General features: G+C 42.8%; 1 protein-coding gene across 1 annotated transcript in view; it reads right to left on the bottom strand.

The window, feature by feature from the left end:
- Ark2c (arkadia (RNF111) C-terminal like ring finger ubiquitin ligase 2C) overlaps nt 1–18,054 on the bottom strand; it is a 101,349-nt gene that overhangs the window by 13,831 nt on the left and 69,464 nt on the right. The window contains 1 exon segment of the mRNA XM_051202084.1: nt 11,235–11,550. Coding sequence (XP_051058041.1) covers nt 11,235–11,550 — 316 coding nt within the window.

Genomic DNA, 18,054 nt, shown 5'->3' with positions numbered 1-18,054 from the left:
CTGTCCCTTCTGGGGCCCTACTCAGAGCCCCCTGAGGACTGGGGACTGTGCACAGGGTAACCTGTCCCAGTGATACAGCCCATCCAGAGTCTGCCTGTGCCCTAGTCCAGCCACCGCCCACTGGAAGAGGAAAGACATCGGAGTATTGGACCTACTTGCAGCAACCGGCAGAGAAACTAGGCCCTGTACCCAACAGGAGAGGGAGAGACCACACCAGTATGCACTGGAAGAAGAGATGGGTAGACAACAGTCAACAATAGAAAGATCAATATGACACCACCAGAGTCTAGGGACTCCACACTAGCAAGACCTCAATATCCCAACACAGATGAAGCGGAAAATAATGACCCTAAAAACAACTGCATGAAGATGATAGAGACCCTAAAGAGGACATGAGAAAATCCTTTAAAGAAATGGAGGAAAAGACAAACCAGAAATTGCAAGAAACAATTCAAACAGTGTAAGGTTTGAAAGCTGAAGCAGAGACAATAAAAAAAAAACACAGTCTGAGGGAATGCTGGAAATAGAAAAGCTGGGTAAATGATCAAGAACTGCAGATGCAAGCATAACCAGCAGAATACAAGAGATGGAAGGGAGAATCTCAGGCATTGAGGAAACACTAGGAGAAATAGATTCATCGACCAAAGAAAATCTTAAGTCCAACAAATCTCTAACATAAAATATTCAGGAAATATGGGATACCATGAAAAGGCCAAACCTAAGAATAATAGTTATAGAAGAAGGTGAAGAAAATATATTTAACAAAATCAAAGAAGAAACTTTCCCAACCTAAAGAATGGCATGCCCATGAAAGTACAAGAAGCTTACAGAACACCAAATAGAGTGGACCACAAAAAGAAACGGTCCCCTTGCCACACAATAATCAAAACACCAAACATGCAGAATAAAGAAAGTTAAGAGCAGCAAAGAAAAAGGCCAACTAACATATAAAGGCAAACCTATCAGAATTACAACCGATTTCTCCATGGAAACTCGGAAGGCCAGAAGGTCCTGGATAAATATTCTACCAGCACTAAGAGACTACGGATGCTAGGCCAGACTACTATATCCAGCAAAGCTTTCAATCACTATAGATGGAAAAACCAAAATATTCCATGACAAAACCAGATTTAGACAATACATATCAACTAATCCAGCCCTACAGAAAGTTCTGGAAGGAAAGCTCCAACCCAAAGAAGTTAACTACACCTACAAAAACATAGACAATAGATAATCCCACTTTGCCAATAGCCAAAAGAAAAACCTGGGTACATCTACTCATGATACCAACAACAAATCCAAAACAAACAAGAATTAACAATCAACGGTCATTAATATCTCTTAATATTAATGATCTTAACTCAAGAAACAGGCTAACAGAATGGATACAGAGACAGAATCCATCCTTCTGCTGCATACAAGAAACCCTCCTCAATCTCAAAGATAGATGTTACCTCAGAGTTAAGGGTTGGGAAAAGATTTTCCAATCAAATGGACCCAAGAAACAAGCAGGTGTAGCAATCATAATATCTAACAAATTAAACTTTAAACTAAAATCTATCAAAAGAGATGAAGAAGGTCATTTCTTATTCATCACAGGAGAAACCCATCAAGATGAAGTTTCAATTCTGAACATCTATGCCCCAAATACAAAGGCATCCTCATTTGTAAAATAAACATTACCAAAACTCATATTCCAAATAAAACCTCACACACTTATAATGGAAGATTTCAACACCCCACTCTCAATACTAGACAGGACCACCAGACAGAAACTTAACAAAGAAACAAAAAGAACTAACAGAAGTTATGACCCAACTGGGTTTAACAGACATTTACAGAACATTCCATCCAAACACAAAAGAATATACCTTCTTCTTAGCACATGGAACCGTCTCTAAAATAGATCACATACTTGGCAATAGAGCAAACCTCAATACCTACAAAAAAAAAACTAGAATAACACCCTATATCTTATCAAACCACCATACTTTAAAGTTGGAATTCAACAACAACACAAATTGCAGAAACCCTACAAGCTCATAGAATTTGAACAATGCACAGTTGCACCATTCCTGAGTCAATGAAGAAAGAAAGGAATTAAAGACTTCCTAGAATTCAGTGAGAATGAAGACACAACATACCCAAACTTCTGAGACACTTTGAAAGCAGTGCTAAGAGGAAAGTTCATAGCACTAAGTGTCCACATGAAGAAAACTGGAGAATAGTCACACTAGAGAATTAACAGCACAACCGAAAGCTCTAGAACAAACAGAAGCAAACTCACCCCAGAGTAGACGCCAGGAAATAATCAAAATGAGGGCTGAAATCAATAAAGTAGAAAGTAGGAAAACAATACAAAGAATCAATGTAACAAAGAGTTGGTTCTTTGAGAAAATCAACAAGATAGACAAAACTTTATCCAAACTAACCAAAAGGCAAAGAGAGAATATGCAAATTAACAAAATCAGAAATGAAAAGGGGGACATAACAGTGGACACTGAGGAAATCCAGAGAATCTTCAGGTCATACTTTGAAAACCTGTATTCCACAAAATTAAAAAAATTAATGGAATTGGACAATTTTCTGGATAGATATCGCTTACCAAAATTAAATCAAGAACAGATAAGCAATTTAAATAGACCTATAACCCCTAATGAAATAAAAGCAGTCATCAAAAAGTCTCCCAACCAAAAAAAAAAAAAAAAAAAAAAAAAGCCCAGGGACAGATGGTTTCAGTGCAGAATTCTACCAGAAATTCAAAGAACAGCAAACACCAATACTCCTCAAAGTGGTTCCACACAATAGAAGCAGAAGGTTCATTAACAGACTCTTTTTATGAGGCAACAATTACCTTGGTACCCAAGTTACACAAAGACACAACTAAGAAAGAGAACTACAGACCAATATCCCTCATGAACATTGATGCAAAAATACTTAATAAAATACTGGAAAAATTGAATCTAAGAACACAGCAGAAAAATCATCCACTATGACTAAGTAGGTTTCATCTTAGGGGATGCAGGGATGGTCCAACATATGAAAATCCATCAACATAATCTACCATATAAACAAATTGAAAAAGAAAAACCACATGATCATCTCACTAGAGGCTTTTAAAAAAAAAAAAAAAAGCCTTTGAAAAAATCTAACACCCCTTCATGATAAAGGTCTTGGAGATATCAGAGATAACAGGAACATACCTAAACATAATAAAAGCAATGCACAGCAAACCAACAGCCACCATCAAACTAAGTGGAGAGAAACTCAGTGTGATTCCTCAAAATCAGGAACAAGACAAGGCTGTCCACTCTATCCATATCTCTTCAATATTGTACTTGAAGTTCTAGCTAAAGCAATAAGACAACAAAAGGAGATCAAAGGGATACAAATTGGAAAGGAAGAAGTCAAACTGTCACTATTTGCAGATGATATGACAGTTTATATAAGTGACCCAAAAAACTCTACCAGGGAACTCCTACAGCTGATAAAATCCTTCAGCAAAGTGGCAGGATACAAGATTAACAACAACAACAACAAAAATCAGTAGCCCTACTAGATACAGACAATAAGGGGCTGAGAAAGAAATCAGAGACATATCAGCCTTTACAATAGCCACAAACAACACAAAATATTTTGGTGTAACATTAACCAAATGTGAAAGACCTATATAATAAGAACTTTGAGAAATTAAAGAAGATACCAGAAAAATGGAAAGATCTCCCATGCTCTTGGATAGGTAGGATAAACATTGCCAAAAGCAATCTACAGATTCAATGCAATCCCCATCAAAATCCCAGCACAATTCTTCACAGACCTTGAAAGAATAGTCAACTTTATACAGAAAAGCAAAAGACCCAGAATAGCCAAAACATTCCTGTAAATAAAGGAATTTCAGGAGGCATCACCATCCCTGACTTCAAGCTCTACTATAGAGGAGCTGTAGTCCTGAAAACAGCTTGGTATTGGTGCAAAAATAGACAGGTAGGCCAATATAATTGAATTGAAAACCCTGGTATTAACCCACACACCTACAAACACCTGATTTTTGACAAAGAAGCTAAAATTATACAATGGAAATAAAGTTAACTTCAACAAATGGTGCTAGCATAACTGGATGCTGGTGTGTAGAAGACTGCAGATAGATCCATATCTATCGCCATGCACAAAACTTAAGTCAAATTGGATCAAAGACCTCAACATAAATCCAGCCACACTGAACCTCTTAGAAGAGAAAGTGGGAAGTACCCTTGAACAAAATGGTATAGGAAACTGCTTCATGAACATAAAACCAGTAGCACAGACACTGAAGTCAACAATTAATAAATGGGACCTCCTAAGAACTGAAAAGCTTCTGTAAGGGAAAGGACAAATTCAACAAAACAAAACAGAAGCCCACAGAGAATGGAAAAAGATATTCACCAGCCCCACATCTGACAGAGGGCTGATTTCCAAAATATACAAAGAACTCAAGAAGCTGGTTACAAAAACACCAAATAATTTAATTAAAAAGTGCGGTAGAGAACTAAATAGAGAATTCTCAATAGAGGAGTGTAAAATGAATGAAAGACACTTAAGAAAGTGTTCAACAACCTTAGCCATCAGGGAAATGCAAATCAAAACAACTCTGAAATATCATCTTACTCCTGTCAGAATGGCTAAAATAAAAAATTCCAAAGACATTTTATGCTGGAGAGGATGTGGAGAAAGGGGAACAGTCCTCCACTGCTAATGGGGGTGCAAACTTGTACAGCCACTTTGGAAATCAGTGTGGCTGTTCCTCAGGAAAATGGGAGTCAGTCTACCTCAAGATCCAGCAATTCTACTCTTAGGCATATACCCAAATGATGCACATTCATACAAGGACGTCTGTTCAACTATGTTCATAGCAGCATTATTTGTAATAGCCAAAACCTGGAAGCAACCTAAATGCCCCTCAACTGAAGAATGGATAAAGAAAATGTGGTACATTTATTTTACACAATGAAATACTACTCAATGGGAAAAAAAAAAAAACAATGGAATCTTGAATTTTGCAGGCAGATGGATGGAACTAGAAGAAACCATCCTGAGTAAGGTTCACAAAAAGACAAGCATGGTATGTTACTCACTCATATATGGCTTTTAGACATAGAGCAAAGGATCGTCCGCCTACAATTCACACTGCCAGAGAAACTAGGGTACAAGGAGGACCCTAAGAGAAACATACACGGTCCCCTGAGAAGGGGAAAGGGACAAGCTCTCCCGAGCAAACTGGGAGCATGGTGGTGGAGAGGGAGTGTGGAGAAAGAGAAGAAGAGAAGAGGAGGGGAGAGGAGGACATGAGGGAGCAGGAAGACTGAGTCAGGGGAAGAATAGAGGAGAGCAAGAAAAGAGAGACAATAATAGAGGGAACCATTGTATGTTTAAGGAGAAATCTGGCATGCCCAGAGACCTACAAGGATAAACCCAACTAACAATTAAGCAATAGTGGGAGGCTATCTTAAATGCCCTTCCCCAATAATGAGATTGTTGACTACCTCATATGCCATCCTAGAGCCTTCATCCAGTAGTTGATGGAAGCAGAAGCAGACACCCACAGCTAAACACTGAGCCAAACTCCTGGAATCCAGTTGCAGAGACAGAGGAGTGATGAGCAAAGGAGTCAAGACCAGGCTGGAGAACCCCACAGAAAAGCTGACTTGAACAAGGGGGCAATCATAGACCCCAATTTGATGGCTAAGATACTAGTATAGGACCAACCCAGACACCCTGATTGTGGATGTTAGTTAGGACGACTGGGCGGTCTATGGGGCCTCTGGTAATGGATCAGTATTTATCCCTAGTATTTGAATGGACTTTGGGAGCCCATTCCACATAGAAGGATACTCTCTCAGCCTAGACACATGGGGGAGGGCCTAGGCCCTGCTCCAAAAGATATAAGAGACTTTGAAGATCCCCCATGGAAAGTGTCACCTTCTGTAGAGAGCAGAAAGGGGATGAGATGGGAATTGGGAGGGACAGGGGAGGAGAAGAGGATGAGGGAACTGGGATTGGCATGTAAAACAAGCTTGTTTCAAATTTAAATAAAAAAATTATCATAAAAATGAGGCAAGTGAGTTCACAGAACTAAGTGCCTACATTTAAATAAAAAAAAAAAAAAAGTAGAGATCCCAGTAATAACCTAACAGCACACCAGAAAGCCTTAGAACAAAAAAAAGAAATCACTCCCAAAAGTAGATGACAAGAAATAATCAACCTCAGGGTTGAAGCCAATAAAATGGAAACAAGCAAATAAATAAAAATACAATGCAAAGAATCAATGAAACGAAGAGTTGGTTCTTTGAAAAAATCATTAAGATTGACAAACCTTCATAGAAATTAACAAAAAGTTGGAGAGACTACGCAAATTCATAAACTTAGAAATGAAAGGGGGAGACATTACAACAGACACCAAGGAAATTCAGAGAATCATAAGGAGTATATTAAAAATATACTCCACTGAATTGGAAAATCTGAAAGAAATGGATCATTTTCTGAATAAATACCACTTACCAAAGTTAAATCACAATCAGATAAACAATTTAAACAGACTCATAACCCCTAATAAAACAGGAGCAGTCATTACAACTTTCCCAACCAAAAAAAAGCTTAAGACCAAATGGTTTTAGCACAAAATTCTACATGACTTTCAAAGAAGAGTTAATGCCAATACTCCTCAAATTATTCTACAAAATATAAACAGAAAGAACATTGCCTAATTTGTTTCATGAGGCCAGGGCTACCCTGATACCCAGATCACATAAAGACCCAACAGAGAATAAGAATTGCAGACCATTTTCTCTTATAAACATAGATGCAATTTTTTTCAATAAAATACATGCAAGCTGAATCCAAGAACACATTAAAAAGATCATCCACCCACAAGAAGGCTTATCCCAGAGATGCAGGGATGGTTCAACATAAATAAAAAAAAATAATTCACCATATAAAGAAACTGAAAGAAAACACACCACACACACACACACACACACACACACACACACACACACACACACACACACACCACATGATCATCTCATTCGGTGCAGAAAAGGATTTAACAAAACCCAACATCCTTCATGATAAAAGTCTTGGAGAGATTAGGGATACAATGGACATACCTAAATGTAATAAAGGCAGTTTACAGCAATCCCATAGCTGTAACTCAAAGCAATTCCATTAAAATCAGGAACAAGGCTAAGTTGTCCACTTTCTCCATACCTATTCAATACAGTACTTGAAATCTTAACTACAGCAAAAATATGAGTGAAGAAGGTTAAGAGGATACAAATTGGAAAATAAGAAATCCATGTATCTTTATTTGCAGGTGATGTGATAGTATACAATAATGAGCCTAAAAGTTCCACCAGAAAACTCCCTCAGCTGATAAATACTTTTAGCAAAGTAGCTGGAAACAAACTTGGCTGACAAAAATCAGTAACCAGCCTATATATAAATAGCAAATAAACTGAGAAGGAAAACAACATCTTTCACAATAACCTCAAAAAATATAAAATATCATGGTATAACTAAGCTTGTGTGACAAAAACTTTAAGACATTGAAGAAAGAAATTGAAAAAGACTAAAAGATTGCCCATGCTTATGGATCAGTAAGATTAAAATGTAAAACGTAAAAGTAAAAATGGCCGTACTACCAAAAACAATCTACAGATTCAAAATTCCACACAATTCTTCACAATCTTGAAACAATAATTTTCAGCTTTATATGGAAACACACACACACACACACACACACACACACACACACACACTGAAAGCTAAAACAATTCTGAATAATAAAGACCTGTCGGATGTATCCCTATCCCTGCTTTCAATTGTACTACAGAGCTATACTATTTTTAAAAAATGCATAAGTATTGGCCCTGAAATAGACATTTTGATCAATTGAATTGACTTGAAGACCCCAGGCATAAATAAACACACCTTTTTTTATAAAGAAGCAAGAAATACACACTGGAAAAAAGACAGCATCTTCAATAAATGGTGCTAATCAATTGGGATGTCTGCATGTGCTGAATGTAAATAGATTTATACTTATCACCCTGCACAAAACTCAATTCCAAGAGGATTGAGAACTGCAACATAAAACCAGATACACTGAACCAAATAGAAGAGACAGTGGGGAGCAGCCTTGAACACACTGTCACAGGAGAGGACTTTCCTGAACAGAGTACCAATAGTACAGGCACTAAGACCAATGGTTACCAAATGGGACCTCATGAAACCAAAAAGCTTCTGTTTAGCAAAGGACACCATCATTCAGACAAAGACGCAGCCTATGGAATGGGAAAAGGGCTTTTTGTTTGTTTGCTTGTTTTGTTTTGCTTGTTTGCTTGTTTTTTTTTTTTAACTACACATCTGACAGGGGGATAATTTCCAAAATATATAAAGACCTCAACAACAACAAAAAAACTAGAAATCAAGAAAACAACCCAATTACAAATGGGGTACAGATGTAAATAAACAGCATTCCCAGGAGAGGAAACTCAAAGGCTGAGAAGTGCTTAGCTGTCCGCATCCTTAAGCCATCAGGGAAATGCAAATCAAAGCTACCCTGAGATTTCATCTTATACCAGTCAGAGTGGCTAAGATCAACAAAACAATGCACTGCTCTCCTGCACTAGTGTGGATGTGGAAGAAGGGGATATCCTCCATTGTTGGTGGGAGTGCAAACTTGTACAGCCCTGTGGAAGTCAGTATGGTGGTTACTCAGGAAGCTGGGAATCAATCTACCTCAAGATCCTGCTATACCACTCTTGGGCATGTACCCAAAGGACACTTCACTCTGGTCACAGAGACATTTGCTCAACTATGTCCATTGCTGTTCTATTAATAATAGCCAGAAACTGGAAACAAACTACATGTCCCTCAACAAAAGAATGGATGAAGAAAATGTAGTACATATACACAATGGAGTGTTACTCAGTAGTACATTTACACAGTGCTTTTAAAGCAAATGAGAACATTAAATTCTCAGGTAAATGGATGGAAGTAGAAAAAAATCATCCTGGGTGAGGTATCCCAGACCCAGGAAGACAAATATGGTATGTATTCACTTATATGTGAATATTAGCTCTTAAGTCAAAAATAACCAAGCTACAATCCACAAGAGGTTAGGTATAGAGTAAGGGACTAGAGGGAGCAGACAGATCTCATTAGGAAAGAGAAATAGTTATGGATGGTAGGGTGGGGGTCGGAAACAGGCGATCAAGTGGAGGAAGGATCGTTTGAGGGGTAGTATGGAATCTTTGTACAGTAAAAGCTTCCTAAAATGCACACATATACAAACACAAACTAAATGAAATAAGGGGAGAGACAGAGCCCCAGCTGGGTATCTCTCGTCGCCAAATGAAGCTTCCAGTAGCAGGGCTGGTTACATATAATTGAGTTCTTGGCCAAATGGATCCAATAAGAATTCCCAGATAACTCAGGATGTTGCCAAGACTGTAGGTTGCTCTCCACAAACTAACAGCTAGGCCCATTGCAGAAGACAACACCTACACAGCCCATTGGACTTGGAGAGGTTGAGCTGGTGTCCAGACAGAGCCTTCACCCCTACATTCTAGTGTTTCTGGCACAGGAAGGAGCTCTTCATGCCACCAAAAGTGAGACAAACACCAACCCAGACACAAATCCTTTGATCTATGACGTGTCCTGCCTGCAAGACGTGCTAGTACAATGGTGGCACAAAGCCTGTGGTAGAAACCAACCATCATCTGATTCAACTTAAGCCCCACTCGAGATGGAACCCATACCCAGCCTCAGTGATCAAGGACCTGAGACTGGATTAACCCTGGGACCTAGGGTAAACTCAAATACTACTGATCTTAAAAAATAATAATAATAAATTAAAAGGCAATAAAACGACTCCTAATGACATTCTGCTATAGTCATAGACTGGTGTCTTGTTCAAATATCATTACAGAAGTTTCCGTAATGCCACAGCCAGACATCTCTCTCTCACACACACACACACACACACACAGAGAGAGAGAGAGAGAGAGAGAGAGAGAGAGAGAGAGAGAGACTTTGGAACACACATCTCTAAGTGGGATGCCTCCATCAAATCCCTCCCCTCGGAGCTTAGGAGATCCTGAGGAAGAGGAAGGGGGAAGAGTCTAAGAGCCAGAGGGGATGGAGGACACAGGAGAATGATGTCTTCTAAAGCATCATGATCAACGATCGCATGAACTCACAAACGGGCAGCACGCACAGGATCTGCACGGGTCCTACACCGGGCCCTCTGCGGATGGATGCACTATGGCACCCAGGTTAGTGTTTTTATGGAATTCTTGAGGAGGTTTCTCATTCTTGTCTCTTTTGGGGGGCTCTCTTCCAACTGTTGGTGTTTGCCCAATTCTGACTGCTATCTTTTGTTTGTTTGTTTGTTTTATCTTATTTTATTATCTTTTAGAAGCCTGATTGTTTTCTAATGGGAGACAAAAAGGGAATGGATCCCGATAGGAGAGCAGGTGGAAAGAACTGGAAGGGGTAGAGGGACGGGGAACCATAATCACCATATATCATGTGAGAAAAGAATCTATTTTCAATAAAAGGAAACGAATTAAAAATTAAAAAGAGAACATTTTATAAATTTAGCACGAGGAGTCAGTTGTTACTTTTAATGAATTAGTAGATACTTTAAGATTTCTAACGTGGTAAAACCATATGGCAGTAGTTATTTTTCAGTGTGAAAAGGGCCCTGAGACCCAGAAGACTGAGAAGCACCCAGCTGTGCTCATTCATTTCTTATTTACAGCTGAGGTGCAGAGAAGGATAGTGACTTGACACATCAGGACATTTGGTCACTGCTAATTTTATTTGGTTTCGTGGACACATAGGCAATCTCCAACTCTAGCTTAGAGCTAGAACCAGTTATCTCCTTTGGTATTCTGGTATAGTTTGGGAAAAATCAGCATCAGGCTGGAGGGGACCCGAGAAGCCTATAGTCAAACCTCCCACGCTACAAACGTTCACCGTGAGCGTCCCTGGCCGCTGCTTACCCAGCTGCTGACCTTGAACCTAAGTGATGTGAGGACTCAGGCTAGACTCTGACCTGAATGAACACCACTAACTGAGGCAAAAGCCATCATCACCTATGGAAACACTTGTGACTGCACCCAAACTTGGCTGTTAGAACCCCTACCCCCTTCACGGCCCCGCCCTCTTTCCTCGGCCCCGCCCCTGCCGACCTGGGATGCGAGACGAGCCTGCGGTGCTGCGCTTCCAGGAGCTGCTGCTGCAGCAGGTATTGCTGGTGCAGGGCCTGAGGTAGGAAGGAGGGACCTGTGACGTCCTGGAACTGCAGGGTGGGCAGCGGGGTCAGCGACTGGTGCAGCGCGCCGCTGTGCTGGTGGGCCGGGGCCATGTGGGCGCTGAGGCCCGGCTGCGACTGCACGGGGTGTGCCAGCGGGAAGTCCGGGGCTAGCTGCTGCGGCTGCGGGGGACCCAGGTGGAAGTGGCGGCAGGAGGTAGCGTGAGGATGCTGAGACCTTTGAAAGGGGGCACCTGTAGAGGCAAAAGACAGAGAGGTCTCCGTGAGGACCTGCAAGAGCTCTCCACCTGAGCCAGGTCCCCACCCCTGGGCAACCCGGAGCTGGTGAAAAGCAAGACCTTCCTAACACAGCTGATCTACAGCTTGAATATGCGTGCCACCATCTTTGGCGCCCCCATGTAAAGGTCCCATGGGCCTTAGCAGAGGAAGAGTGTTTGCTTTAATGTCCAGAGAGGTAGCCCTTTTATAAGTAGCACTCGTGTTAAAGGGGTTCAACAGCCCCTAAAGCTGGCCTCGCTTTCTTAAGTTAGACTCCTCCCATGCAATATCTTATGTGCACACTGAGAAAATTCAGGGCAACTTAGCCAAGCCCTGGGCTTTACGGAGCAATTTCTATTCCAGCATAAACAGCTAAAATAAAATAAAATTGTTGCGGTTGCAGTTTTAAGCGGGAAGGGGACCATTTTACCTTTTAAAATACCCATCAAGCCTGGTGTTGTGGGCTCAGGCCTTTAATTCCAGCTCTCATGGGGCAGGTGAATCTCTGTGAGTTCAACCCTAGCCTGGTCTACAAAACAAGTTCCAGGACATCCAGGACTGTTACACAGAGAAACCCACTCTCCAAAAACCAAAACCAAAATAACAACAACAATAAAACCCTGATAGATACAACACACATCTGCCTCTTCCCCAGCCCCACTAACATAAGAGCAAAAGGCTAAGAAAAAGATAGGGCAGGGGGAACAGGAGAGGTGATACCAGCAGACAACAGATGTCAAGAGAGTTTGGAAAGCAGATGGCAGAATTAGCAAAACTGAGAAATCAGAAACCCATCACCTACCAAAGGGGCAGGGGCAATCAACAGGTGGTGGGCAGATGCCCCATGAGGCTGCAAGGGTCAGGAATGGAAACAGCAGGAGACAGTGTGGGACTAAGTCCAGGAAGAAGGATGCTAGGTCAGCAACAAGCATAGTTCCTTCCCTTCCCGTTCTTCCAGAAAAGGCCTAGTGCATGGTGGGAGGACGCTTAGGTGCAGAAGGCAGGGTACTAGCAAAGCCAAACAGGTGAAATTCTGTCCCAATGTCTGGGAACTTTGGGACCCCTACTTCCCTCTGTCACCAGCCTGTGACATTGCTCTGCACTCTGCACACAGGAATGCTGGGATGGAAACTGGGACTACTTCTTCCAAGACAGTCCTTGTTCCCAGAAGTGCTCTCTAGGTGCTTGTAGTTCAGAACACCCCAATAAAATGTCTAGGTCCCACCAGCCTCTGTATCCTGAGGCCCACCTGTTGGGAAATTATTTCTCATATGTATGTACAGAGCTACTAAACAGCTGTTAGTGACCTATTCTGACATAAGCAGACAACCCAAGGGCGAGTGGTCTTCTGAAGAAGGCTACAAAGTGGAGAGAACACAACAACCTTTATATGAGAAAGAGAAAAAAAAATCCAAGATAAGAGAGATAGCACAAGGACCAGGAAAGAAATTCCAATATCTTTTGCCAAATAAGATATGAGCTCTGTGAAGCAACAGGAAGTGCTCTCACAAGGAAGGGTGACAAAGATGGAGAGCACTTGGAAATTAAAATCACAAGGTGGAGTCTGGAGTTTAGCAGGAGGACCGGAGGGAGAGCCGCAGACATTCCCCCAGGACGCACATGAGACAAAACCCTGAACTTCACTTGTAAGAGAGAAAACCCAGGAGACACTCAGGAGAGGAGCATGGGGGAAACTTTTTTAAAAAACTACTTCCCAGACGGAAGGTCTGTTTTTCCAGATAGGAAAGGTGGCCTCTGTGCCCAACAGGGCAAGCGATGGCAAGAACAGCACACCAGGACATAACGATGAAATGTGCAATCAATAAAGACAAAGAGACAGTTCTAGAACACTCCAGAGTGCACAGATCTGCAAACAGTCACAAGTCAGAAACCATACTGTATTCTCAGATACACTACGAGCTGATACCATTAGATATTAGAAGATTAAAAATTACAAAGCAAGTGCCTTCCAGGTATGGGGGGGAGGGATTGGACACAATATCTAGAAATCTGTGTCTAAACGAACTATTAATCAACTGAGGATAGAGGAAAAAAGCCATTTCAGAGTTTGTTTGTATTTGTTTGTTGACAGAGTCTCGTGTAGCCCAGGCTAGCCTCTGTTGGAAAGAAGTAAATGGAGTTGTTTTTAGAGATCAAAGCCAGCTCTGCCACTAAATTATGTGAGACACACACAGGTAATTTTAAATTTTCACACCGAAAGAGACAGGCAAAGTTAATTTTAACTCTCGTGAATTAAGGAGGTTCATAGAGATGGGCTGACATGAAATTGCCCTTCTGGTGAGCTTTATTGGGAAAGACAGCCTTACAACCACAGGGGCCATGGCTGGACCTTGAAATGGGAATGCATAGGAACACACACAGCAGCAATGCATAGGCGACATCATGGGGCCTTGAAGCCCTTCCAATCCAGAGAGCAGAGTCTGGGACTCTTACAGGTATTCAAAGGGATGATAGATGCCCTATCGCATGGTCTAGCCTTGCCTGGCCTACTTGCCAGGAGGTAGGAGGCAGGAAGACACTGGGGTTGTTATAAACTTGCCCTGGACCTGGACAGCTGAGGGAGGAAGGCTGGGCTACACACACACACACACACACACACACACACTCACACACACACACACACACACACCTTGTAAAGGGCTGTGTGCTCTCAAGGTGCCTGTCAGCCTTTTGTCCTCAAGGACAGACCGGTGGGCAGTAGTTTTAAACCTGTGGGCCAGGACCCCTTTGATGGTCACCGAAGGCCATCTGCATATCAGATATTTACAGTACAATTGGCCACACAAAACTACAGTTGTGAAGCAGCAAGGAAAATAATTTTATGTTTGGGGGTCACCACAGCATGGGGAACTGTAGTAAAGGGTCGAAGCATTACGCAAGTTGAGAACCACTGGTCTAGAACTTACTGTGTTCAAGGATGACCTTGAACTTGTGATCCTCCTGCCTCTGCCTCCCAGTGCTAGGAGTACAGGCATGCACCACCACGTTCAAACAGTGGCTTTGCTCCTTCTGTAAGAGGCACTGGCACACAGTTAGAAAGAAAAGCAACGAAACAGGGCCCATGCTCTGAAGAGGTGAGATATCCCCAAGCATACAACTGCACAGGACTCCCAACGGCTGGGGAATCTGAAAGGCGGTCAGGGAAGAGGAGGATGGAGATGGCATGTGATTGATAGAGACATCCGTAAGAATCTGCATAAATGCCGTAAGAAACAAGGCAGCCATAAAGGGGCAGTGATCATCTCCAGGGAAATAAAAAGTTACGCAAGCAAGCGTAATTATTACACACTACTTGGCTCAACAATGAACAATATACATTAGCCATAAAACAAACAACAAGCTGTATTAGAACGAAAAAAAAATAGCGTGAAGAGCATAAGCAATGGTCTGGAATTTTTAAGTCAAAAAATAGCAATCTAATGGTTTAGTTTGAAATTTACATAATAGTGTGCATAATTCGGGAAGTAAATGCCTAGCTCGTAAGAGTTGGAAGCGTAGGGCACTGGCGAATTTGACTCTAGAGGAGAAGGTAGAGGTAGACAGTAGCTGTGTGGCTAAAGTCATCTCACACTGAAGTTTGTAAATGAGGCACGTCTCCTACACTTTTGTAACCTACAAAAGTGACAAGAAAATAAAAACAATTCCTGCCTGACTCCAAGTCAGTCAGAGAAAGAAGATTTGCCTAAAACATCAGTTTCCATGGACATTTGGGTTAGTCGGGTTCGGGGTACCCAGAAACGGGAGCCTGAGAGAGCAGACACTAACTAGTCTCCCCTTCTCAAGCCTCCATCCATCATCACACACAATAAAAGAAGAGGAATCAAGTCCGTAAGACAGAGGGAAAGGAAGGGGGCATGCGGAAGTAAAGAGCTGCTCTGGGAAGATACAGGGGCAGCAGACAAGCAGAACTGTGCAGGGAGAGAGGGGTGGAGTTGTTTGCTCGTTCTTAAAGGGTACTGGAGAGACTAGAGCCAGCTCTGCCAGGGAATTATGAGAAACACACATGGGTGATTTTGAATTTTCACATTAAAAGAGACAGGTGAAATTAATTTTTAATGACATATAGCAAGACACCTAAAACAGTCTTTCTGCATGTATTCAGTATAAGCGTGTTTGAGCTATGTTTCTATACAAGTCTCCACGGTTGGCTGTGTTTTTGCCTTTCTAATCCTTCCACCCAGCATACTTCATGGTGTGTGGCCTCCCTGTGGACAGTGCAGCCATCAGGAAGAAGCCAACACCTAGAGCTCCAGCCTGCAGCCTTTCCCAGATGGTCTTCCCTCAGATGGGATGGCGAGCCCTCTCCCTCCTACCTGTGGAACCCACACGCCATAGCCTGGTGTTAAAGCTTCATACTTCTAGTCTCCCTAGGTCCTGTATGGTGTGGATGGATGCTCAGTGCATGCCTGGGTATCTGTCTGATTATGGGAGGAAATGAGGGGAAACAGAGGGGCTGAGGGGCTGGGGCTGACTGAACTCAACCCTGCCCAAAACTTACCGAGACAGAGAGGAGTAAGGAGGCCCTGGCTGAACCATGGGTTTAACAAGCGCAGGGCAGGGACAGATCAGGCCAGTGGCCAATGTGCTCTACCTCTGCCCTTCTGGAACCTGTCCTGCTGCCAGGAGCAGACGCTGCCCCTCCCATCCCACAGCCCCTGCTGCCCATCTCCAGACCGAACAGTGGAAGAGGGCAGACTAAAGCTCCTGGCCAGTGTCACTAAATGCAAGTTTCTCCTGCAGAGGACTCAGCTGTGGGACTGACAGCATCCCCAGTCACCTGTATCCCCAGGGAGTTCCTGGGTCTCATCACCAATACAGGGGTGCATAGAAGCTCGGTTTGGCCTCCAAAACCAACAGGAAACTCAGGGGAATGTGGAGTCTTTGAAAGCCAACAGCCAGAGACATCCGAGCAACCCTGACATCCCCAAGTCCCCCGCCCTTTACTAGACAACCCACATTTTTTCCCATTAGAGTCATTCCATCCCATTAAAAAATAATTTCCAGATGTCTCTGATTATTCTATGCATTTATCATATTTCCCCGGGGTTAAAATGCCACCAACTGAAAGATTCATCATGAACTAAATAACATTTTCAGTGAGCAAGGAAATAAACAACATAAACCCCACCATATTAAATAAACACATCAATTATAAGACAGGAATTACTATCAGAAGGGGGAAAATATATGTCCTAGGATTGTGGAAATTGATGTTGACAACTACCACCTCTTGAGACTTGGCCAGGAGCAGTGCCTGACAGTCAGGGGCTGGGCCCAAGCGATGCAGGTGCAGGCTGGGGATGGGAAGGTCAGGTCAGGCCTGAACAACTGGGACCAGAGAAGCCCACAGGCGTGTGTGTGGAAGCCCACAGGCGTGTGTGTGTGTGGTTCACCTGCTGCTCGGCTGGTGCACATGGGACACAAGACAGGTGCTCCACAAATGCCTAGGAAGCGGTTGCTTCATGACTCTCAGAAAAGGAGCCCATAGCAGCCAGTGGCTGGGGAGCAGGTGGATCTGAGGACTGAAGAAGCCCCACAGCCCCAGTCGGGGGAGAAGAGGAGGGAGATGTGGGAAACACAGGGCCAAGGGCTTGTGGGAAGATCGCCTGTCTGGGGTGACAGTGGCAAGCTCTCAAGTCTGAAAGGCTTACGATTTGCATAGCACACACCCTCAGAGTGACTGACAGATGGAGATTTAAGTCTGGATGTCCCCTGGAACCCATGGTGAGAAGAGAGGGCAGGGCCAAAGGAGCTAGGGCCTTGACGAGCGATGCAAGAGGCTGTCCAACTCCCAGTGTGGTGGTATTAGGAGGTAGGGCCTTTGGGGGGTGAAAACTCTCGTAAAGGGATTGGAATCTTTAGGAAAGAGAACCCAGAGAGCTCGCTGGCCGTTCACAGTGTAAGAACACTGCTAGAAGGCACTAGCTATGCTAGCTATGAAAAGGAGCACCTTCCCCAGACACTGTGTCTGCCCACACCTTGACCAGACTTCCAAACTCCAGAACCGTGAGCAGAAATGTCTGTCCTTTGCTGTTTACCCAGTTTGGGCGGTTTTGTTCCATTCGCCCAAGAGGTTCAGGATGGGGTCTCCCACAGAGGACAGTTGTGACAGTTCATCTTTGTTGTCAACTTGATGCCACTGAGAATCACCGTGTAAATAGCTCTGCAGCCATGGCTGTGAGGAGTTACCTAGATTGGCTTAAATGAGATGGAAAGACCCACCTTAAAAGTGGGTGGTATCATTCCATGCGCTGGGGAGCTAGAATGAGTAAGAGGGAGAGACAAGCTGGGCGTGGCATTTGTCTCTGTTTTCTGACTGTAAACACAATGTTGCCAGCCACCTCTGTTCACCACCATGTCTTCCCATCCACGACAGATAAACTGTATCCCCTTCAACTGTGAGCCAAAATAAAACCTCCTTTATAACAAGATAATTCAACTAATACAAGGGTGCTGCA

This window comes from Phodopus roborovskii, unplaced genomic scaffold (genome assembly GCF_943737965.1).
Source record: "Phodopus roborovskii unplaced genomic scaffold, PHOROB, whole genome shotgun sequence".
NCBI classification, from domain to species: domain Eukaryota; kingdom Metazoa; phylum Chordata; class Mammalia; order Rodentia; family Cricetidae; genus Phodopus; species Phodopus roborovskii.
This window is presented reverse-complemented; position numbering and strand designations above follow the sequence as displayed.